General features: G+C 34.4%; 1 protein-coding gene across 2 annotated transcripts in view; it reads left to right on the top strand.

The window, feature by feature from the left end:
• PURG (purine rich element binding protein G) overlaps positions 1–25,646 on the top strand; it is a 37,264-nt gene extending 11,618 nt beyond the window's left edge. The window contains exons 3-4 of one of the 2 annotated variants that reach the window (XM_088021393.1): positions 1,469–1,470; positions 23,560–25,646. In XM_088021393.1, coding sequence (XP_087877519.1) covers positions 1,469–1,470; positions 23,560–23,662 — 105 coding nt within the window. In that variant the 3' untranslated portion in view covers positions 23,663–25,646. The remainder of the gene's footprint in view (positions 1–1,468; positions 1,471–23,559) is intronic. The other variant, XM_028087604.2, reaches the window with a different exon arrangement.
• Positions 25,647–25,959: the final 313 nt, after the last annotated feature.

The following is a 25,959-nucleotide window of genomic DNA, read 5'->3' as shown; positions in this document are numbered from 1 at the left end:
ACAAATGTCAGTAATTTTGAAAAGAGATCAGATGATGAGAATATAGATGGATCATCCCAATTTAACCCTTAAGGGGAGAGAGGAGACAAATTACTATTTACCATGGATCTACAATTTCATTTTCATGAACCAAAATCAACTGGTCATGTTGAATTGATTTGGAAATAAGTCTTGTCAATATTAGTGAAAAGTTTATTGTTTCTTGTAACTCTTTTTACCCTCTTACTCTTCCTATATCACTCCACTTATTTTCATATTTCATTACCAAGTTTCCTCCTCTTTTCCTTATCCCCAGCAGAATAAACTGAGATGACTACCCTATTTACAGATAAACATTTTTCTCCGTGACTCCAGGCCAGTGGTTTTCAAATTTTGGTGTGATTAAGAATGACCCAGAGGGTTTGTTAACACACAGATTGCTGGCCCCACCTCCTGAGTTTATGGTCTGTAGGTCTGGGGTGGTGAGGAGAGGATCAAATATATGCATTTCTGACATATTCCCAGGTGAGCTGATGCTGCTAAAATGGGGACCACACTTTAAGAAGCACTGCTGTATGTTGATGTGATTTTACCTTAGCTACAAAAGACAGTGAAGGGGAAATGTGGTCAAAATAACTGTAGCATGTTGGTAGAAAGAAGACTCAGAGCTATTCATTCTGCCTTGAGAAATTTACAAATCTAAAACAGTATTTTTTATAAATTGACTAAGCTTTAGGTAAAAATCATTTTCTCTTTTTATCCTTTCATTACATTCAATAACTTTCTTCTCTTTGATTTTTTGACAGTACTCTTGAGATAATTCTGATAGGGATTAACAATTATGAATTTTTATATGAAAAGCTTAGCATTCAAATTTATGGAGACTGAAGCATATTTTTAATTTATTAAATAACATAAATCTTAGTAAAGGAAAGTAAATTATTTCTATACTCAACAGTTATTAATACAACTGTTAGTGAATATTAAATATTAAGACTTGAAGGGATCTTAGAATTAGTTCTGTCCCTCAATTTTAAATTTTATGACATATGTCATGTAGCTCAAATGGTTCATAATTACTAAAGTTAGCCAAGTAAACAGAAAATAAAAGCTAAAGCTTAAAATGCTGATTGTCTCTTGAGATATATATAAATGATAAGAAATATACTAATTTTTTTAAAAGCATATGTTTTCACCTTCTTCCTGTGTCTTATCTATATGTATAGGATAGAGGAACTATATATGTACTGTAATGTATTTATGGTACTTTTTTCAAATTAACAGTGGGACCCATTGATTTAAATTTAGAGATACTTCCCATGGATGCTCATTGAGCATATTTGAAAACATAACTAACATACTTAAGAATAATTCATATTATGTTTGCTAACCTGTGGACATTCTATAATTAATGAGTTGATCAAAATTAATAAAACAATATTTTGTATATAAATCTATATAGTTAATATATATGGCATAACCTTAATAGCTGTCATTCCAGTGGATTGCATTTTATCAGAAATACTAGATCATTCATATATACACATTTGGTTGTTCTGCAAGTTCATTAACTTCTCTTTCCAACTACTACCCATTCGATGATTAGTGCTCCAAAACAATGAATGAATTCCTAATTGTGAAAAAGATGAACGTAACAGAGATAGTCACCAAGTCAAAAAGATCATTACGAGCAGTATAACTTTTTTTTTAAATTCTCTGTCCTGTTTGTATTCTAACTACAATTTAAATTTTGGATTTAAAAAATTTAAGTCTTAGAATTATAATCTGAGGAAGCTTCGGGCAGAATAAAGATCTATAGGAGATTTACAGGAAATTTCAGCTCAACATGAGGGCAGACTTCAAGAAGTAGTGTTGCTTCCCTGTTGCTGAAATTTTTTAAGGCAGAGAATAGACATGCACTTAATTTAGGATGTGAAAAGGGAATTAATAAAGCAGAAAAAAAAATGGATTGTTATTACCTTAAGATTCTTTTCAGCTCTGAAAGACAGGATTTCTTGGGAATACTTGGAATTTTTGTATTCAGGTCTTCTGTTAATGTATCAAGTTGGATAAAGAAGTATGATTTCAATTTTTCTAGTATTATTCTGAAAACATGTTAAGAAAAAAATCATTTGCTCCCATCCCTTGTTATTGCCAACACAACATAAGAGATATTTTCAAATATTTATGAGCTGTACTAATTAAATGAATTAGCTAAGATAGGTTTCATGAGATTTGCCCTGCAAAATTAAGTCTATCTTTTATGATTTTCATAAGAAATTCTTCACTTTTAATCATATTTTTTCAGAAACAACCATATGAAGGAATGAACATGGTACTTACGTTGCTCTTTCAAAAGTACCTGCTACAGGTTTATTTGGAAAGACATAAGTGATAGTACAGTAAATTAGAAAACCAAATCATTGGATATTATCAAAGTTTTTGTAAAAATCTAGATTAAATTTGTTTAAAGGTTGAAGCAATCAAATAATATTTTCCTTCTCTATTTTTTCTTGCACTACTAATTTAAGATGGAAAGAAACAACATGGTTTGCTATTTCATCTTAAGAACAAGATTCCAAGTAGGTTGATTCTTGCTACAAATAATATATGTGAGTCTCTCCCGGAGAGTTTCAAGGCTTTATATAGGGCAAAAGGGTAGCCATGGCAATAATATCTAAATTCAGGGATCTAGTATGAACCAATATGAAACTCAGTTCTGACTTGCAGGGTCCACTTTTTCTTGTCCTTCTTTCAGGCATCTTATGCTTTGTCATGATACTATAACATTTCCAAATTTCGGTGGACAAATAATAATACCTTTTAGAGAGCTGAGTAAGTCAAAATATATTAAACCAAAGTCTATAAACTATATCTGCATTACACATTTCTAAATATTTAGCTAAGTGAATTTTACTCTGCACGAATATTACACGTGTGTGCGTACGTGTGTGTGTGTAAAATTTTAAAGAGAACCCAATCTCCCCCACACACACCCCCTACATACCCCTAGAGAAGTACTGACAAATTGGTTTCATCTTGTTTGTTACTACAATTGATTGGCTGCCCTAAAGTGCTATGTTGAGAATTTGAAATCTGCGTCTATAGGGAAAGAGAGAAGAACAACATTCATGCCAAATATTTGCTATTTGTCATCACTGCTTTAGAGCTATAAAAGTTCTCATTATAGCTCTAAAAATTTCAAGGTTAGCCAGACAGCTGGTTCTTGCAACACAGACTACCATTTGACTCGCTTAAGAATATCTCTTCTAATATTTCAAAGAGATTGTTTTAATCCAATAATCCCTCCTTTAAAACAGTAGAGATTCTCTGATGTGCCTCTAAGGAACTCAAAGAATCATGGCCACGATGGTGTCATCAAGAATATCTTTAAACTGTGTATTTGCCTCTAATGAGTTCTAACTGCCATTAAAATGACAGGTTTCTCTCTTTAAAATTTAGTCTGGTCATTCTCAAACATTCATGTACATAGCATATTAAACATGCAGGTTCTGGTCCCCACCCCCAGAGATTCTGATTCGGTTGGTCCAGAGTAGAGTTCGGAAATTGTCATTATTGTCTTGCTCTTTCTGAATGGTGTGGAGGCCCTTCTTTGTCGTGGCCTTAGACTGGCATTCTTTCTTCCATATCATCTTTCCAGCTGGAATTATTTAGATTTTAATAGTGTCAGCCAAAACAATGTTTTTGGTTATCCTATCAACAAGTAATATTTAGGGCTTACTGTAAACATAGAGAGGCAAAATACATAAATCCAAGTATTTAATCTAGGACTTTGTACTATCATATTGTCTAGCTTTCTGGGCAATGATCCCTGGGAATGCTAGTTTCTCCCCCACCTCCTATGATCAAATTCAAACTACTTGGACATGTAACCATTGGTTACATTTCAAAATTCAAGATTTCAAAACCAAAATATTCTGTCTTTCCAGCCTGAGTCAAGTCCATAGGTGATTTGTCTTTCACTTTCTTACAAGTTGACCCTCCAAGTCTCAAATGACTTTTCTCAATTTTTTTTTAAATATAAACTCACAATTTATTGGGAGTACAAAAAATATCCTTAGTCAATCTGAATACCTCACTCTTCTGATCTAATTCAACTCTTTTTTTTAATTGTGGTTTTAAAAAAGCTCATAACATAAAATTTACCATCTTAACCATTTCTAAATATGCAGTTCATTAATGTTAAGTATATTCGCCTTGTACAACCAACATCCAGAACTTTTTCATCTTGCAAAACTGAAACTCTAAGCCCATTGAACAATCACCTATCCCTCCGCCCCATCCCCTGGCCACGACCAGTCTACTTTCTTCTCAACCATTTTTTAAATAAGCAAGATATCTCCTTTCTCCTATCAATAATGGGTTTATAGTTATCGCTACTTAGCTCTCCAAGTATAATCCTTATATCCTGTGTTGTTATAATTCTCACATGTGAAAAGATTTATATTTGCAGGGCACCTGCGTGGCTCAGTTGGTTAAGCCTCCAACTCTTGATCTCAGCTCAGGTCTTGATCTCAGAGTTGTGACTTCATGCCCCACGATGGGCTCCACACTGGGTGTGGTGCCTACTCAAAAAAAAAAAAAAAAAGATTTACAATTGCAAAGCAATTTTGCTTATATTAAGCAATCCTTATAATCTTTGGGGGGCTGCAAATGAAATATATCTGGTCCTGGAAGCTTTCCTCTGAGTTACAAGGAAAGGTAACCTTTATTCCTTATGAGACCTAGGGGATTCCAGAGGGACACTTTTTGTATGTTTGTTTGTTTGTTTAAGGTTTGAGGTTAGAATTACCAGGGCAGTTAAGCTTAAATCATGGCATGTCTATAGATTTTTCCTATGTACATTCTAGAATTGTTTTCTCATTACTTATGTAGTAGATTGGAAATTTGTCTGGAATTTGGCAGAGTTAATGTTCAGTAAATGCTTTCAAAATCTTTGCTGAGTCCAATATGAAACTTTACTTTTAAAGCAGCTTTATTAGAAGTATAATTTGGGGGCCCCTAGGTGGCTCAGTCAGTTAAGTGTCCAACTCTTGGTTTTGGCTTAGGTCATGATCTCAGGGTCGTGAGATCGAGCCCCATGTTGGCCTCCGCCCTGGGCATGGAGCCTGCTTAAGAGTCTCTCTCTCTCTCTCTGCCCCACCCCCCCTTTAAAAAAAGAAAAGATATATAATTGGGGAGGATATAGGCATAAATAAAAATGCATTTTCTGCAAATGGAGTGTTTCAAACGCTCTTTTCAAAATCTTTGGCAGTAAGAAAAACCCAAACCCAAAAAATATTCTTAATACTCTATTTTTCAAAAGTTTTTTAATTTCTCTGCCTCTGTTATTAAAATTTTTAAGAAGTTAATAAAGCATTAAATCCTACAAGCAATACCCATCTAAATAAACGGAAATGCTATAATTATGAGTATTATGCCTATGATTTTTGACATAGAAAAAAATGTACCTTTTCTTGGCCTAAATTATCTTGGAACTAACACAAAAACTAGTTGATAGTGATTCTCGGATAATGGTAACTGAATCTTTCTTCGTCTTATGAATTTAACAATTCATAATATGAATGTATATGACTTTTTCAGACAAATGCTATTTATTTAGAACAATTTTAAATAATTTCATAATTTTTGTAGCACCCAGCTCTTTCTTTAATGATCTGCAAAGTACTGATAATATTTACTTCAAGGAAAATTCTTTAAAATTGAATCTCATTATTCCTTTGATCTCCATTATAAGATTAGAAATGTTTTCTCAATAAGAGGAATAATTTTTGAGTTGAAAATATTTAGTGAAAGAGTTGTTGTGTATCCAGTTCAGTGACATACTAAGCAATTACTCTTTTTCCTTTCCAGTGCCTGTCACTATTTAAGATCTTTCCTCATTGCTCACCATTATCACCCCTAAACCACAGAAATTCATCGAGTGCCAGCCATGCAATCCTCAGGGCACACACTGTCAGCCATCCAGAACTTAACCTCTCCTCCGTAGTCGCTAACATAAGCTCGGCACTAGTATTTTGCTAGTAAGACTCTTTATCTAATAACTTCAGGCTCAAAATTCCCCAAGTTCTGAGCCTTTTTTGACAGTTATGTACTTTATCAATTATAATATTAAATTTATCTTGAATAAAGAATGCTCATTTGATTTATGACTAAAGCTAGTTTGCATTATTGTTCTTTATGTATTACTAAACTATACTTCTGTTTAAGGAATCCTTTGAGTCATCATGTTACTACATGCAATTTGGTTTGTTGATCACCATTTGCTGTTTGAATGATTAAAAAAAAAAAAACAAATATTACACTTCATGATATACCAAGCTGGGATTCACACAGTACCTTCCATTAAAGTGATTTTCTTCTGACTTCAGAAATATTACCTAAGATCTACGTTTTATTTGTTGGAAATTTTCTACAGTTTATGTGGGAAAAAAATCAATCTTAGGTAAACACAGAATTTGGTTCTTAACATTAAATTTTCAGTAATTTAATTCTAAATGATTCATTTTTAATTTTGTTACAAAATAGCTACAGAATGAATGTGAATGCCAAATTACTCACTATATTTGTGCTATAATTAATAAAGCCCCCCAAAATGTACTGTGTATTATTCGGACTATTGTTGCAAGCATTCATGGAATTTTAAGAATGCTAAGGTCTCGCCTTTTCCCTCCTGGTGGGTAGCAGGTGGGGTACAGAGGTAATGGTGCTGTGTTAGAAGCCTCAACTCTGTACCTTGTAGCTGGCCCTGGGGCAAGTCACTTAACCTCTTGCTTATTCATCAGTTGTGGGGATTGGATCACAATAGATGATAGGAACCTTTCAATATCTATATTCCTGGAGTCAGTGAAACTTCTCTTCCGTTACCTTCCGCTTCCTTCTGTGGCCTTTCCTCATTTTTCTTGGGGTGCTCTTTGTTTCTTCTGACATTTATTGACCATCCTATCCTTCTCGTCATTCTTCATACTTAGGGATGGTTGCTTTAGGAAAGTGTTTCAGTGTACTGTTCCCTCTGTCTAATTTGCCCAGTCCCCTTTTGTATTACGTTTAAAACCAGAGACTGTTTCTTCCTCTTTTCTGTTCCCCTCCATACCTAACACTGTGCTGATTATTTACATCATCTCTCTTCACTTAATCACCACTGTTCCCATTCCTGTTTTGCTTTGAAATCTCGTTGCTTCAGGATTACAGAACTTCACAGACAAATCAAAATGACACCAAGTGGGAATGAAAGCGATAATTTTAAAACCCAGTAAGAACTACTATGGCATTTTATTTCAAGGACTGACTCACAAATTAAGACACGGTAGAATATGGGATCTTTCATTTCCTGCGCATCCTAAATTTTACTTCAGAAATATTCTTTCCCTTGCATAATAGATCAGTGATCCTGTTCTATTTCCTCAGTGGACATTGAGTGGCTACCCTGTGCCAAGCCTTATGCTAGGGACTAGAGATAAAATGATTTACAAAAGAAAAATATTCCACTGCCATTACCTTTAAGTATGCCATGTCGAAAGTTACTTGATTCAAAGCAGCTTTTGGAACCTAATCAAACTGTCATTTTTTCATTCAACAGATATTCATCTGATTATCTGCCACATACCAGGCAGTGCGTTGGTATATATGAGAAGTGTGTTTGAAGCTATTGATTATAAAATGCCAAATGTTATTTTCCCTTTAACAATTTAGCCTTTAAAATATGATTTAATTATCTACATTATCTACATTATTTAATTTAAATATGATATAATTATCTACATGTGTTATAATGCTCAAAATATATGTCACTGATGCAATTTAGAGAGTTACAGCAATACTGTTTTAAAAAATGATTCTGTCTTCTCCATTCCAAATCACCTTTGATGTCCTAGGATAAAAATAATGATTCTGTTTCATCTCATGGGACATCTTCATGTAACTACTGTATTCAAGTGGTAATGATTTCCTAAACTCTAAGTTGGAGATGATTGTGAAGCCCCATGCAGGCTCTTCATAAAAGACCGCTGTGGTTTCTGTGTGTGCTTGGGGATTGAGTTGGGGAGAGGTTGAGGAAGGCAAGGAGTAGTGACATCATATCATATGTTTGCCCTCCCTGCTCTAGGCTTTTGTATTCATCCTCACTTTAATTTTATTTCACTCTCTTCGCACATAACAATATCTTCACAAACTCCTTTTCTCTCCATATGTCTGGATTTACAGAAATCCATCAGTGTTCTCAACTATGAATCTCACCGATATCTTAGCCAAATGCAATGAGCCTGATTCTACTGTTACTGTGTTAATAAATCAAAAGCTGTAACAATTTTCTGTAGATACGTTGCAAAGAACAGCCATTAATGGATAAATTCAGTTAGTTACTGATACAAAAGATTCATTTGTCCTGAAAGTTTTTCCATAACTGGAATTTGTAATCAGATTAAATGTAAAAAGAATATGGAATTTCAATTATAATAATTTACATATAATTTCACATATATTTCAAAGTTCCTTCACATATTGTATCTCATTTCATTCTGATAAAGATACTGATTTTGTTCATTATCTCTAACCTCACTTAACAGATGAAGAAAACAGGCCCAGGCAGGTTAAATTATTTGCTATAGATCACTTAGCAATCTAATAAAATATCAAGGTTTATAAGAAGCCCACTGCTCATTGCAGCCTTCATAATAACATTATAGAAATTTTAAATGGTAAACTTGAAATCAAAATTTGGTAAAATTAAGTACATGTTTTTACAGATAATTTAAATAGTTTTTTTAATTATAATTAACATACAATATTGTAGTATATTAGTTTCAGGTATACAAGAGAGTGATTCAGTATTTTTATACATTACAAAATGATCACTACAATAGGTCTGGTTACCATCTGTCACTATACAAATTTATTACAATACTATTGACTATATTCCCTACGCTGTACATCACATCCCCGTAATGTGTTTATTTTATAACTGGCAGTTTGTACCTCTTAATTCCCTTCATGTTTTTCTCTCAACAGCCTGCCCCCTCTACCCTCTGGCAACCACCAGTTTGTTCCCTGTATCTATGAGTCTGTTTCTGTTTTGTTTTGTTTGTTCATTCGTTTATTAGATTCCACATATAAGTGAGAGCATATGGTGTTTGTCTTTCTGTGACTTATTTCACGTACCATAACACCCTCCAGATCCATCTGTGTTGTCCCTGTCATTTTTATGTCTTGTTTGGGAAAATGTTCAGGTCCTCTGCCCATTTTTTAATCGGATTGTTCTTTGTTGTTGTTGTTGTTGTTGTTATTGAGTTGTATGAGTTCTTTATATATTTTGGATATCAACCCCTTCACAGATATATCATTTGCAAGAATCTTCTCCCATTCAGTAGCATTTTTTTTTTTCATTTTGCTGGTGGTTTCCTTCATTGTGCAAGTTTTTTAGTTTGATGTAGTTCAAATTATTTATCTTTGCTTTTGTCACCCTTGCATAAGAAGACATATCCAAAAAACTATTGCTTAGACCAATGTCAAAGAGTATTGCATGTGTTTTCTTCTAGGAATTTCATGATTTCAGGTCTTACATAAGTCTGTAATCCATTTTGAGTTATTTTGTACATGGTGTAAGAAAGTGGTCCAGTTTCATTCTGTTTGTATCTGTCCAATTTTCCCAACACCATTTATTCAAGAAACTGTCTTTTCCTCGTATTTTCTGTCTCCTTTGTTGTACATTAATTGACCATAAAAACATGGGTTTATTTCTGGGCTCTCTATTCTGTTCCGTTGATCTATGTGTCTGTTTTTATGCCAGTACCATGCTGTTTTGATTACTGCAGCTTTGTTGTATATCTTGAAATCTGGGATTATAAGACCTCCAGCTTTGTTCTTCTTTCTCAAGATTGCTTTGGCTCTTCAGTCTTTTGTGGTTCCATACAAATTTCAGAATTATTTGTTCTAGTTCCGTGAATTAAGCACATGTTTTTATAGCCAATTTAAATGTTTTTTTTTTTTTTATGTGTTCTAGGCATTTTCCTGTTTTCATCACATCTTTGGGCTCAGTTCTGCACTCAATATACTGTGGGTTTTGGCCCTGGCAGAAGGCATATCAAATCATTATTTTGGTAATCAATATACACAAATCATTTGCCTAGATTCAGCCTTTTTTCCTCTAATTATTGAGTCTTTGGCCATCTCTACTCTTTAGTCTATTTCCTGAGCTCCCACCTTAGTGAATCTTCTAGAACTTGATCCTAATGACTAGAATACAGATCCTTTGCTGTCCTGTCATCACAAGTCTTATCATGGCAACTGCATTGCAGTGTAGCCTTCAAAAAGTGGGTTATTTAGAGAATTTAAGAGATAAAAATGCTTCATTTTCATAGTCAATTCGGTTAATAATTAAAAACCAACTAGAGAATTTTTTTCTTAAACTCTTATGAGCAAGAGATAAATGACCACATAATAAGTTGGAAACAGGTTTTTTTCAAAACCTATTTGAAAGGGATATTCTAAGTTTATATGAAATTAACTCAAGAACCTATAATATTCTTCATTTACATCATTATATGGTGATTATAGTTTTTATAGTTTAATTTATAGTTTATAGATGATAGTTGTTGTTGTTTGGTGTCCCTGCAGTGATTATAGTTGTTAACAATTAAGATTCTAAAGCATTGAAGTATTCTCATTCATACAAAATTTAATTGTACTCTCTATATTGCATTCAATCAATATTCAATAGGATTCAATTTCAGTAGGATTAAGAGTATTGTAGTTAAAGGTCTGTTGACTAGAAATTCCACTAAATAAATAACCTTGCTCCTGCAGTCCCAGTGAACAATGGCTTTGCAGCATCACTGAGGAGTTAGCAGGCTGAGCTCTACATTTTACGTGCAGATTGAATTTTTCTGGCCCTATATATCCGTGGCCATAAAAGTTTCATATTGGCTCAATCTGCACAAATTACCGTATAGTTATAAATATAAAAAGATCAATATGGCTGTCAAGAAGGAGCTTAGGGGCACCTGGGTTGCTCAGTCAGTTAAGCCTCCAGCTCTTGATCTCAGCTCAGGTCTTGATCTCAGGGTCATGAATTCAAGCCCTGGTTGGGCTCCATGCTGGGTGTGAAGGAAAAAAAAAGGGGGGGGGGGCACCTGGGTGACTCAGTCCATTGAGCGAGGGTTGGACTCTTGGCTTTGGCTGGGGTCATGATCTCATGGGTCATGGGATTGAGCTCCGGGTTGGGCTCCGAGCTCAGGACAGAGTTTGCTTGAGATTCCCTCTACCCCTACCACCACTTGTGCTCTCTGTCTCTCTCTCAAATAAATAAATCTTTTAAAAAAGGTGGGGGGAACTTAATAGAAGTTCCACATTTGCTTTTTGCTATGAGAGGAATAAAACAACAATAACTTTAAACCATTCCCTCTACCCCCTTAAGTAATAGTAGTAATTTCAGCTGTATCTTTAGGTTCTGGGTTCCCCCAGAGTTATCAGGCAGTCTTAGTAGCCTTAGTACAGAATTATAAAGAACACAGACTTTGGTGTCAGCCAGTCCTGGGTTCAAGTCCAAATTCTGTCACTATTGTGAATAGTGGGTAAATTATATAACGTTATAAACTAATTGTGAGAATTTATTCAACCAGCATTCGGTTTATACCTATTAATTACTCTGTTCTGGGGCAATTGTCTTGGTCCAGAAGTTGTATCAATAACAAAACACGTAAGATTTCTTGCCCTCACAGAAGCTCTATTCAACCAGGATTCTCTTTAAAAAATTAAATCTGTTAAGATACATGAAGCTGTTAGCAAAGTTTCTGTCACATAATAAGCATTTAATAAATACTAATAACATCATTATTACTTCTTCCCAACCCATAACATGAACAGTTCTCCAGAAAGTATAACAAAATTATGCAAAATTGGAAAGGAGCCTCCTTTTCCCACAAGAACTCTCAGGTACAGCAGTAGCCAGGGAGTTGGGCTAGTCATAATCCCTTGAAGCTATTGTCAGTCAAAACTAAAAGCACACAACTGTGTAGGCAGAAATTTCTTGGACAGAAAACAAAAGGCACTAGCTTTTATGAAAGAAAAAAATTAAAAATTAGACACTTCATCAAAACTAAAATGTTCTGTTTATCAAAAGACACCGTTAAGAAAATGAATAAATTGTCCACAGACTGGGAAATATCAAAGCATATTTGTATTGCTGGAGAGAATCCAAACTGCTTCGTTTCCTTTTTTAAAAAGATGATCGTTAGACAGTTTGCATGATTTGGGGATCAATGACCCCACTACTAAAAGTATTATATTCACCTGTTTTACTTCGTAACTTGACAACATAAGATTTTCTTGTCTAAATCTGCCATCAACTTTAATTTTTTTGCCCGAAGGAGTCTTTGGAGTCATTTAACACCTTCATTTTATAACAGATAGGAAAAATATTAAAGATAGCATGTGACTTGTTCATAATCATCTAACCAGTCATTTCAGAACTTGAACTAGGTTTCAGGAAGTGGTCCTTCCACTACTCACTTTCTACTTCTCTATTGCTTTGCTTGAAAATCAGTGGGAGATAGGATGTGGACTTGATTCAGGATATTTGTTTTCTCCTATCAACTAGAACGGCTTTCACACTCATTTATTTTAAAGTTGAAAGCATTGCAAGATTATGGTTATGGGTCATTTTTGACGGAAAAAATAGCTTTTTGATAGTTAATACATGCTTTCACCCTTGGTTTCAGGATGATAAATTTAGTTACTGGCGCCAATAAAGAGGCCCCTGCAGACCATCATCTTGATACTGAGCTTTTTCTCATTTCATATAATCTCGAGCTACAATTTCTATCTTCTAGCACTTGATATTCTGTTTATCTTTGGTACTTATGAACTTTTTTTTTAAGATTTTGTTTATTTATTTGACAGAGAGAGACACAGCAAGAGAGGGAACACAAGCAGGGGGAGTGGGAGAGGGAGAAGCAGGCTTCCCGCTGAGCAGGGAGTCCGATGCGGGGCTCGATCCCAGGACCCTGGGACCATGACCTGAGCCAAAGGCAGACGCTTAATGACTGAGCCACCCAGGCGCCCCGGTACTTATGAACTTTTAAATCTATGTCTCAGAGATGTTTACGTGAAACATTTCACAAGTATCCACTCTATTAATTACGAAAGTTATTGTTCACTCTAGCGAAGCAAACAATGGCCTTTAGTGTCATTAATTGAGTTGGGGTTTTTTAAAGATTTTGTTTGTTTGTTTGTTTGTTTGAGGACAGGGGCGGAAGAAACACAGAGAGAAGGGCAAGCGGACTCCGTGCTGAGCGTGGAGCCCAATCCGATCTGAGGGTTAATCTCACAACCCCAAGATCATGACATGAGCAAAAATCAAGAGTCAGGCGCTCAAACGACTGAGCCACCCAGGCGCCCTTAATTGAGTTTTGATGTTTTTTTTATTTTTTTAAGATTTCATTTATTTATTTGAGAGAGTGAGTGAGAGAGAGAGCTGGAGTAGGGGGGAGTGGGAGAAGGAGAAGCAGGCCCCCCTCTGGGCAGGGAGCCCCACATGGGGCTCGATCCCAAGACCCTGGGATCATGACCCGAGCCAGACACCTAACGACTGAGCCACCCAGGCGCCCCTTTAACTGAGTTTTTAAAAGGAATGTTTTATAGCTAAAAAGTCTAGGTTATCTTCTATCAATTTGTTATGCTTTCACAATTGTGTTGATTTATATTTATGTGATTTTATGTCAACAAAAGCAGTAGAGAGCATTGCTTTCTTTTACTAAGTAAATGTCTATGCTTTTCCTTTTCAATCATACTGAATTTTTAATGTGCAGTAAGAAGCCACTATGTGAGGTAAGAAATGGTAATCAAGGGAAAGGAAAGCATTCATTCACTTTATCAACAAATACTCAATGGAGTTCCTCTCAGAGGCCAGCCATTATGCTAGGGAAATTGGTTAATTTTTTCATTTTTTTTCTGTCTAATCTCAGGTGAAGATCATGATGAGTAGTAAAGTTACGTATTTTAGATGTCGCTGTATGACGTGCAGATTTAAAACAACATAAACCCTTGGTGGGCTTGAATTGGAATTAAAAAAGAAAGAAGTTGGATAAATAATTATCTGGCTTTTGATTATAGTTTTAACTTTGCCCATGAATACTTGGCATTACTTGTACATAAATGCTATTCAGGGTATTACTACTTTCTTCTCAGAACTAATAGAATTCGTTCACTTAATTTATTTTTAGAACTGTCATAGAGTGTAATAAGGTTCTTTCTGCAGGAAGCCGGGAATTCAGCGGTTCTTTTGATTCTGCTTATAACCTCTTTAAAGTTGATGAACACGTGGCCCCTTACATTTGAAGTGGCGAGGTAATCATAAATTAGGCCCCAAACACTGGCGTTCAAAATGGTTCTAAAATGTGATGGTCAATATATATGCTTGGATATGCACCAAAGTAGCCTAAGTAAAATCTTGCTTCCTTCCCACCTAAAGGTTTTACGTTCCTCAGTCTCCTTTAGAAACCAGTGGTATCCTACTGCACCCCCAGTGTTCACTCACCATTTGGGAAACCAAAAAGAGAGTGAAGACCATATTGCCATGATCACTTTTAAGTAGGGTTTGAGCCAGTTTTTTTATTGATTTTTTTATGCCTTTATAAATTAGTATCTTCACAAGGATAAATTGAGCTTAAAAATCCTTTCCTGTTCTAGGGTACTTTTTAAACATAAGGTGTTTTATTATCCTTTCTTAGAGCTGTTACATTTAGTATGGTTCATAAAGGAATTTATCTTCTTTTTTTTTTCCAGCAATAAAAAAACCTGGTTTAGTTCAGTGCCCTGATATAAAAATCCACGTTCTCTGTAGAGTATTGGTCATGGATCCCATTCTAGGATATGTTGCTCTTTATGGGACAGTGTGAAGGCAGACATTTTGAAACGAAAAGAAAAATGCCACCCAACTCTAATGCTTCAGCAAGAACATTGTGTTTAGTGGCAATGCTTTTGCACATGTTGTGTTAAGGTATAATTTACCTACAGTAAAATGCTCAAATCTTAATGCATCATTCAATCAGTTTGGACAGATATCAAGACACAGAACACTTTTCTCGCCCCAGAAAATTTCTGTGTATCCCTTTCCAGTCAGCAGCCCCACTCTTTCCCCAGTCCAGACCTCCAAAAGCAATCCCTGGTCCAATTTCTGTGACTACAGGTTAGTTTTGTCTATTCTGGAATTGTATATAAATGAACATGTATTTTCGGTGTTTGGCTTTCTTTCACTCAACCTAATAATTTTGAGATCATCTATGTTGTTGACTTCATCAGTAGTTTCTTTCTGTTGCGGATAATACTTTTTTAAAAAACAGGCAAGGAATAATTAGATCTTCACTGAGCATCTTATATGACACGTGACTGTTGTTAAATTCAGGGCAGCAAAAGTGCAGTAAGAATGGAGGGGACAAAATCCCCTTTAATATTAATATTAAGTGACAGTACTCCTAACATTCAAATGACCCTCCCACCTTAATTACTGTTGGATGCATCAAGAGGTACTGTTCTGGGAGAGTCTATTAACAACAAAGATACTGGGCAACTGTACCCCAGCGGTCACAACGGCTGTGCTACTGTATTGTTTCCTTCCCTCTGGATGTCTGCTTTGACCTCAGAAAGCAAATGTGAAAAATAATTCCAGGTGAGGAGATACTTCTTATGGTATCTCCATAATCAAAGCATGCTGGAAGGAATGCTTTCATTGTTTATCAATATGGTGATGGCTCGGTAGTTTTATGCACTCTTAAAATTGTGTACCATAGACCTTATGAGCTCAGTTTTATCATTACAAACTCACTTTGATCCATAATTTATACAAATGGGAGGAGAGTAGATACAATGAAACTAACATCCCCAGATTGCATTTTTGGGTTTTTGGTGTTTTGGGGTTTTTTCTGAAAGTTCTAATTGAATTTACCTAAAAATTGCCATTTTAAGCAAAGATCCATTGAGATTTAGGAGCAGTAATAAATTTAAGTGAAGATTATACTGTGACTCTAGGGAGTCATAGTAAATTGTGTACCAACAGATCTAAAGGGTGAATTGTTACCGTCTGCTGTTGTCTCTGTCAAGAGAATTTTATTCTGACCGAAAAGGAGTCTGATTTTTGGCATAACTACATGAAGGCGAGGACTGAGCTGGCCCTCGGCTGGTCCATCCCAATCCGTACTATTTCCACTTTTAAGATACTTAAATCAGAAGCTGCCGAACCACAGAGAGATTCCAGTACATTAACTCACACACCAACAGCACACACAACAAGCACTTTCTTAACTTTATGGGATGTCAGCGTGTCATTTTCAGTGTTTATACAACGATTCAGCAAGGGGGAAAATGACCGTAAAGTAGTATGGTGCTTGTATTGCTCCTATGGAAAAAGGCACGCAAATGAATAAGAAGTTTTGCCAGGTTACTGAGAAAATATTAATAAAGTTTCAGATTATTCCCATTCTGTGAATCCCTCTCATCTACTGATTTTCTCATTTCTTTCTGCCTTCCACTAAATACACCTTCCTTCTACCCTCTCATACTTCTTTTTCTCCTTATGGTTCCTAAATTATTTTTACCACATTCATATTTCATGCTAATAATTCCAAAGATGTTGAAATGATACTTCCCTTTAACACAACTTACTGTAGTGTAGAATTTGGCTTATGTCTTACTTCTCGTAAGTCTTAGTTCACATAAAAAAAGCAGTTACATTTGAATCATCAAGAGAATCTCATTAGTCTCATTAGTATAATTTAACCTATATGGAGGACTTGCAGTGCTATCATACCAAGCCTCAAGGATCTATGTTCTAAACCATAAAGATGATTAACTGCTTTTGAGCAGTATGCATGAATTCCCTCAGCAGTTCATCATCATTTTAGTTGGAGTAATTAATTTTAATTAACTGCCAATAATGTTTGTTGCCATGTGGAAAAATGAGAATATGGCCCTTGTTCCCGTTTGAGCATGAGTAATGATATCAGTTTAATTTTAGAAGGGTAAAGAGGTCTTAGGTTGTGAAATAAAGAGTTATAAACCTGATTTCCCAGGGAGTACACTCTGCTTGAAGGGTTTTGAGACGTCCCAGCTTAGCAAAAATTAAAGCTGATAGTAAATCATCTTTCTTCCTCCCACGTATTTAGGGTTCTGGCTAATAAAAATTAGATTTTTCTCAAGAAACAAGAAAAGTCTCAAGTACACAATCTAACCTTACACCTAAAGGAGCTGGAAAAAGAACAGCAAATAAAGCCTAAATCCAGCAGGAGAAGAGAAATAGTAAAGATTAGAGCAGAAATCAATGACACAGGAATTAAAAAAAAAAAAAAGGAGAACAGATCAACGAAACTAGGAGCTGGTTCTTTGAAAGAATTAATAAGATCAATAAACCCCCAGCTAGACTTAACAAAAAAAAAAGAAAAGAGGAAGGACCCAAATGAAAATTAGATTTTGCTTCCTAGTTTTGGAATTAGTATTGTTTTTGTTGCTTCTCAGTCAAAATGTTTGAATTCATAGTCCTGTTTTTGTAAACATATACAGTAATTTAGAGATTCAAACTTAATATCATAGCCTTTTGTTTTTCCACTGCTGTGATTTAAAACAATAACTCTAATTTTTATAAGAAATAATTTCACCTCCTCTCTTTGAAGTTGGAAATGAGGTCATGAATTGTACTTATTTGTACTTAAGACTTCTTTAGGGGACAGGTTCATGCAAAGTAGCAGGATTAGGAGCAAACTCCTCACTACTAATTTTGCTGACAAGATGAAGTATTGTCAGCAAGGTAATATCCACACTATATGACATAATTTAAGTATATTTATTCAGGATTTAAAAGGCGTTACATGGTATTGTTGCAAAAGAAGGAGTAATGGTGGTTTAAAGAAAACTTTTAATATTCACAGTTGCCCAAGAGTTCCAAAACATCAAACTTTCCAAGTTTAACTATCCCTTTTTTAAAAAAGGTAAAATATACTTTGAATACTGTGTAGACTCTCATCTTATCAGAAGAGGAACCAGTCAACACAACATAGAATTTTAGAGCTGGAAAAGACTTTCGATATCATCTAGTTTAAACTTGACATTAACCTTGTTCACTAAAATTACTATCTTCTCAAGGATCTTAGCTTTCCTGCACTAATTTCCAGAAAATTAAAGAACCTCTAGTCCCCAATTCTTTTTGCTGTATATGTCTGTCTTTTCAGTCCCTTCTGATAGTCTCCATATTCATGCTAATGATTGCAGCTGTGAGGATTTTCTTGATTCTTTATGCCTGAATTAGTTTAAGAATAGTCAATTCTGTGCAGAAACATAACTTTTAATTTAAATACTTGGCCAAAGGAAAGGTGAATAATGCAGTTTTAGGAGTAGTTGTAGTAATAGTTGAGTCTTCGTACTCTGGAGGACACATACCATAGGGTCTTTGCCATCAAGATTTAAGAGTGAATTACTCACTCTTAAATACAACCCTATTGTGTAAGAAGAGTAATACCACTTATGTTATCGTAGTGGAGAAGCAAGAGTGGGTAAGCATGGCTTTTCACTTGGAAGTCGAGGATGAGGGGCAGTATGTTGAGGTTCTTTGTTTCATTTTTCCAGTCCTATTTCTCATTCGACAAATCAACAGATATTTATTTCGCATACAGCACGAGCTAAACATTCTGATAGCTCTGGGTATACAGCAGACAACAAGATTGAGTCTTTGGCCTCAAGGGGCATACGTACGGTATACACACATAGCAGATGGCAATGTTAGACAAAAAACTGCCTACAGAACAGAGAAGATGCATAGGATCTTGAAAACCCTGTATGGCGCCACCACCTCACAAGCCATTTATTAACTTTGCCCTCCTTGTGAAATGGGAAATAACTATTACAAGTAGTTGTTTGGCATTTTGGAAATGAAAAATGCTGTGCAAGAGCCGAGTCATAGAAAACAAGATTAAATTATATGGTAGGAATGGTTCTTATAGGTATGTCCAGTATTCATGTATAAATACTGGTCACTATAGGACCGCTACCAGGGAAAAGCTAAGTTAGGTAAGTGCAATTGCCTAGGTTTTGCCAAGACAAGAAAATACCTGTGTATATTGGCAAAAGAGATAATGCAATTTATATTACTTTGGGTAATGCAGGAACTAATATAGTTGGAATCTCACAAAGTATGGGGTTTCCACATGCCTACAGCTTCTATTAAGGGTCTTCTGCATTTCAATGTTTATTTTGAAGTATTTCTTTAACAATTTTTAAGCGCTGCCACTCCCCAAGATTGTTATCTACCCACAAGCGATTATATTTTAATATTCAGAAACTACAAGAAGGTTCGTTAAATTTATATGGAATGAATATTTATCTTTATGTGATTAACCGATCAGTATATTGGGTTTGGGGGAGTCATTATCAGTGATTTATGATGCCCGATTCCTTCCGATTTTACCTGTGTTTTTAAAGTTTGTTAACTCTCTTAGAGAACTAGGATACCAGTCTACATCCCATCCGCCATCCTCAGAAGATGAAGAATTTATCGGATTGGGCATTTCTTTCATATGCTTTTATATGGTCACATTCTTACACTGAACATTGAGATTCTCAAACTGTAGGAAAAAGAAGAGGTTCTTTTTTGATAGTCATTTAATGTTCCTTGACTATGAACCAATCTTAATTTTATTATTAGCATTTTTATGTTTTTGCCAGCATTTTCACCCTAATTAAATGAGGCACTGCACCACAATGTTTAGCCTGTGGCATAACACAAGGCAGATGACCTGTCATTGAGAATCATGATCTTACCTTCTCTTTTTTCCTCTGAACGATATAATTTTTTTGGTCTCAGTTTATAATGACATACCTCTGTAGTTTAACTTCATCACATTCAAACAATAAAAATATGAAAAATTTAACCTTATATGCATGCCACTGATTTTTTTAAAAGCGTATTAGTATAATTATAACTTGGTAAAGAGATCTTATTTTTTACTGTCTTCCCCTGATGTAACAAATGTAATGATATGGAAGATTTCCATACAGTTGCTTATTATTTTATTTGTTCCATGTATCAGTGCTTTGGTCTCTAACATCCTTTTGTCCTTATCATATTATCTCTATACATTTCCATTTAGGATAAAAAGATAGAGCATGAAAATTAATAACCCATGCATCAGACCATTTTGCCATGCTTAATAGGAATGAGCAATTAAGGCTAGAAACCTCAGTGTTTAATGCTATTTTCAAAACTCAGTTATTCCATATATTGTCACTTCAGTGATTAAAGAGAGTAAGTATAATATGTAGTCAGATTAAAACAGGCTAACTGAACCAGTGTTAAAAAAAAAAAAAAAACTATGGTGTCTGTGCATTGCATGACAGAGTACTACTAAAATTTGCCTAAATTCTCGTGATGTTTTCGGATATTATGGAAATGCTTTGGCTATATTTGGGTTTCAATGTTCATCATGACAAAGGTTCTAACAGTTATTTTTTAAAAATACACTATCCTGTTTTTAGAAAGTTATAACTCATCTTCCTGGTTACATTTGTGATAAGTTTGTGAAACTTTATGAAAAAGGTAAAACTTTATGTATACTTAGATTTTGAAAGGTAGCATCGTATGCATTTAAAAAGATTTTTTGGTAACTTGGCACTTTGGTAAAGGAATGTGCAATTATAAATGTTTATGCCATTTTGTTGTCTTTTTTTTTTTTTTAATCACCAGGAATTACTCTTACTAGGCTTTAGATTGAAAACCAAACCCAATTTGAAGACTGGCACTTTTTCCTACCTGCAGTTCCTGTTTCTCTATGTGGAACATTTCATTTAAACCATTCTTTGCAATGAGTTTTCACTTTCCTCCTCCCTCCTGACCTCAAAAACCTTTAATTTAGGGAACATTTTAAATTAATCCAGTGGTAGTTAGATAAGCATTTTAGGTATCATGGACATTTAATCTGGTGCCTGACTTTAGTATTCTTCTGATAAAAATAGCTAACCTCCTGAAAAAGAATATTCAAACATTTTAATTAATTTGTATTGGTTATAATCAATTGAGTAAGTCGATGTCCATATAGTCATAATTTATCTTAAAATCGGGGGCTGCCAACATAACTAACTACACAGCATTGCTTAAAATACCCTCATATATTCCAAAGAGAAATGACAAGAAGAAATAGAATTCTGTATGATTATGGCTATTATACACACTTCTGTTAGGTTTCCAGTATTTTACTGTGATACACCCATGGGTAGTAGAAGCAAACTGAAAACAAATATAAATGCTTTAACATTGGATGTTGGCATACAGTACAGATTATGCATAAGCTATTGCAATAAAAAAAATACTCATTGTGCCTGTATTTGAAGAATTTATCTTAGATTTTCTCTGGCCTTTTTTACTTAAGGCTGCACATCATTTAAATGTAGAGACAACAGAATATATGAATGAATGAAATGATGGCCCTGTTGGCCATGGGATAAATATTCTGTTGAATTTTTGGAGAGCATTGGCGGTTGTCTATTATGACACAAACTAGACTGTTCACAAGCCACCTGTGAGTCTTAAGTACAAATCACAGCATTTAGAAATTATACATCTTTCTTTTTCCTCGCAAAATGAGTTCAGACTTTATAATTCAGATTTATAATTTTAAACTGATGATTATAAAAAGTACCTAATATGAATTAAAAGATAAATGAAATAAGACCTATGAAAGAATGCTAATTAATAGCATAACCCTATATACTATCACACTTCTGATAATGTTAAGTTTCTTATAAAGCCTTAAAATATTTTAGTGAAAAATTAATTACCTAGAAATGAAGGCACTTTATTACCTTGAACTAGCTATTTGTCTGTATAGAATTTGTCTAAAATCCCAGAAAATATTCTTTATCCTTTTATAAATTTATCCTACTTATGTGTTTTTCTAAAGCTTCTTATAATAATTCAAACTATTTTAACTTAATAGAAAATTCTGTTACATGATAGAACCAATGAACAATTCAGAAATAAAACTCGAGAGTAACAAAAATGTGTGTGAGGACAGCAAAACTGTTAGTCTAAGTTAGTCTACAATCATTTGAGGTTCAAATGTAATATTTGAAGGCTTTTTCACTGAATGATTTTTAGACAGCTTTATTTTTTAAATCTTATCTTTAATTGGTTCTACCTTGTGTTGAAATGTTGGTCAAATACAAGGGCAAGTGAAAGTAGTAAGCCAGCCTGTCATAACTCAGTTTTCTTTATTTGGGTTTTTTTTTTTTTTAATGTAACCGTAAAACATTAAGAAATGAGTTTTGTTTCTTCTGTGTTCAAGTCAGCCCTGCCTGGCAAATTCTCAAATTTAAATCAGTAATGTGGATGCGCAGCTCTATAGCTGCTGTGCCCTCTTCAGAAAGTTAATAGTTGATTTACACAGGGATTTGATTCAGAAGAAAAGGCATAGGATCTTTTTTTTTTTTCAAAAGTTAACTTTTTCCCGAAGTTCATTCTTACATCTTTCTGACATTTGTAAAACATAGGCTAACTTTTATCCAAGAATGTTTTTTAACAGAAGAATATTTCACAGCAAACAAACTTTGCTTTCTTTTTTGTTTGGGGGCAGTTCACTTAATAAAAAAAAACATTGGTCTATAATTACACTTATGTTTAGTTCTTTTTCTGTGGTGGCCATTTTTCTATCACTAGTTTTAAATGTTTTACTAAACGTAAATGCTGCTTCATGGACGCAGTTATCATTACATAGTACAGACAGAAGTCAAGTTTATTAGCAGTCTACTCTTACCAAGAAGAAACTAAAAATAAATTCCATGTCAGTTCTTTGGTTTGTATCTTGGTATCTTTTTTAAATACGATATATTAACCCAAAGGTGTGTTAATGTCATGGCATGAACAATCTTAAATGTAGATCTATTGAGTATTTTGTGATGCTGAGTAACAAATTTTTCTCAAATCTCTGTGATGCTAAGTATTTTCCTTAGGAGGTTTTGTTTCATGTTAGATTGTTGTTCTAAAAGATGTTGGTCCTAGTGAGATTTTTTTTTTAACTGGGAAAACAAATAAACGCATGTATTACAAGTATAGAAATGGTGAATTGTAAACTTACCGTATAATAACGATTCTATTTTCAAAAATGTTTTGCTGTTAAATATATACAACATAAAATTGCTGCCATACTGTAATTGAGTACTTTTTCTTAAATGACCCTGTTATCACTATTCCAGAATTAGAAGTTGGGCAGATACATGATTGATTCATGTGTCTGCATAGATGCTTCAAGGTATATTCTTCTCTTGGTGAGTAAAAATATATTTTCCTTGGCATCAATGCATTGAGATCTGAATATACCTGTATCTATCTATTCCTATTGCACATTTCTTATACAGTCTCTTCTAATATGCCAAAATTGGCCTCCACACAACTTAAAATTGAGGGTTTGTTACATGCTTTCTAACAGAAAGGTTTTCAATGATATTCATTATGGGTTTGTACTGTGAAAATAGTGAAACTCCTTTTGAAATTTCATATATGCTAAATTTAAATTAATATTTTTTCTTTAGCTCAAATTTCCCTAAATCCAGAGAGAATATCAACCCTTTTCACTGTTGTCAAATCCAGCATAAGGAACAGCCCTATGACACTACAAAAACAGTTGAGGAATAAGGAATAAGTCTCTTATGTTACACTTCAGAATAAAGGCATTGTGTGAACGAAATGAACCGAAGTTCATCGTGAATGCAAGGCTTCTGTACTTGACATTCCTCCACCGAAGGGAAGACAAGTGTCAACACCATTGGCATCATTTTCAAACTGATCTTAAGTGGAGTATCTTCCACCACACTGGAGTACTTCTTGACTCTTACCGGGTTTTGGTTTGGGTTTGGTTTGGTTTGATTCATCGAGGCTTTCAGTTTACAAAAAAAACCATTTGTCGGCACTGAGGTAGAGAGACATAGATTTGAAAATACTTTCTTAAGAGATCATGTAACTATATAACTCAATTTCAAAAGAGGAGGAGGGATAGTTTCAACCCACTGCCTCTCACAAGAAACATGTTTTTAAATCTGTAACTGTTTTAGTGTTAACAGGGTACAAAGTGTTTTTGTCCTGTATTGTACTTAAAGGTTCTCATTGATTGGTGATTGTATTGTACTGTATGAAAACAAATCATAAATTGCCTTGTATTGTTTATAATAGACCATACCACGTACTACTTCAGTTTTTATGTTCCAAGTTTTCCAGTGATGCATGTTAACAGTTAGGTCCTAAAATTCTGTGGTGCTAATCCTTCCATATCCAATGGTGCTTTTGTGGATGCTAACTGCACACATGCTGAACAAAGCTTGAAGTTTAAAACTTTCCTCCCTTCCTCTGTTTATATAAAGTAAAATGAAATAACTTGAATTTTGTCTCAAAGTATCACTGACAATCTAATAAACTGGTTTATATGTGTGATTAGTTTGGATTCTTAATTATTTTTCAGAAAGCAGATTATTTCTACTGGGCCCTTCAGTCAACCAAAAGTTGATTTTACTATGTGTTTATTTCATTATGTCATTTGTGCCCCAAATTTTGTGGTAACTCTGGGAAGTTAGATCCAGTTGGCCTAGCTTCCATAAGCAAGTCTATGTTGGATCTACAAAAACTAGACCTATCAGACGTGGAAATTAGTACGTTGAGAAAACCAAAAATGTGCCATTAGGGTGCCTTTGTTTATTTCAGTATTTTATTAATAAGGTTTTATTATCTACTTGATCCATGATAACATTTGCATGGAAACAAGCATGCCTTCCGAACCTTTATTATGGCTCAAATGACATTGAAAAGGCCATTCCTGTATGCTGATATTTAAAGTAAAAGTTCCACTTCACATGTCTGAAAACATGGACAGAAAAAATAAAATTGGACCTTTCCAGGACAAACTGATTCCATATGCCAGAATGGCATGGTCTTACTGGAATTTTTAATTTTAGCATCAGCACCAAGAATCACAGCATTAGGACAAGTGAGGCTGCTATCCTCATGAGGGCAGAGGTCTACTTCTCCCACGCCAGAGATAAAGTCAGTATTAAGGCAGAACTTGCATTCTAATCTTGGTCTTTTGCCTAATCCGTGGGTAACCTTAAATTTAAAAAGAAAAGATCAAAACAAATCTATTAAGGCTCTTCAAGCGACAATTATTGATCTCAAATAGAAGATGAGCAAACCTGTCCATCTAATCTAGTGGGCCCAATGACTGAAATGACATTCCCATGCTGCTGTGGTTCTTTATTTTATAGAGTGTAGGTGCCGCAATTTTGCCTCAAATAGTTATTGCATCATGTCTAACTTCTAATATCAGAAAATAAAGTTTACAGAATAGAGCCAGTATGAACACTGGGCTTGCATCTCCATGACTATCTTGAACAAATGCAGTATTTACTAAATCACAGCTTCTCCAAAGATATTTCTACTGTATATTTTTGTAATTACCTTTACAGCATTCCATTTTATGAAAACTGGCAAATAATGAATGTGCTACAAAATAATTTCAGGTCTTCTTTAATCAAAAAGAGAAAGTCAGTAGGTCTATGAATGTTTTAGAGTATCTTTACTTCTGCGGTAATATTTTGCCTGTTAAATGAAAGAAAAATTAATTCTAATTTTATGAAAGGATAAAAGGATAAATTGCTTTTGGAAAAATATTTACTTTTTAATCTACATGAAAAATCTCTGATTTTTATCGCTACAGCCACCAGTTTTATGTATTATTGTTCACCATAATGTTTGTCCCACCTAAAAAATTATTCTAACAAAATTTATCAGGTTTTTTTTGTATGAAATTATTTTAAAAACTCAGCCTTAAATAAAATGAGTACACTTTGTAAGTTTGGTTCATTTGTGAAGCTAATGTAGTCTCTCCCTCTTTAAGTTTATTATTTAAGCTTTTTAAAAATTATGTTTGTATTTAGTTTTATCAA

The sequence above is a fragment of the Eumetopias jubatus genome, unplaced genomic scaffold (assembly GCF_037043125.1).
Source record: "Eumetopias jubatus isolate StellerSeaLion01/CBP00866 unplaced genomic scaffold, mEumJub1_p1.0 scaffold_2, whole genome shotgun sequence".
NCBI classification, from domain to species: Eukaryota; Metazoa; Chordata; class Mammalia; order Carnivora; family Otariidae; genus Eumetopias; species Eumetopias jubatus.
Note: the sequence above shows the minus strand (reverse complement) of the source record. Positions and strands in the feature narration are given on the sequence as shown.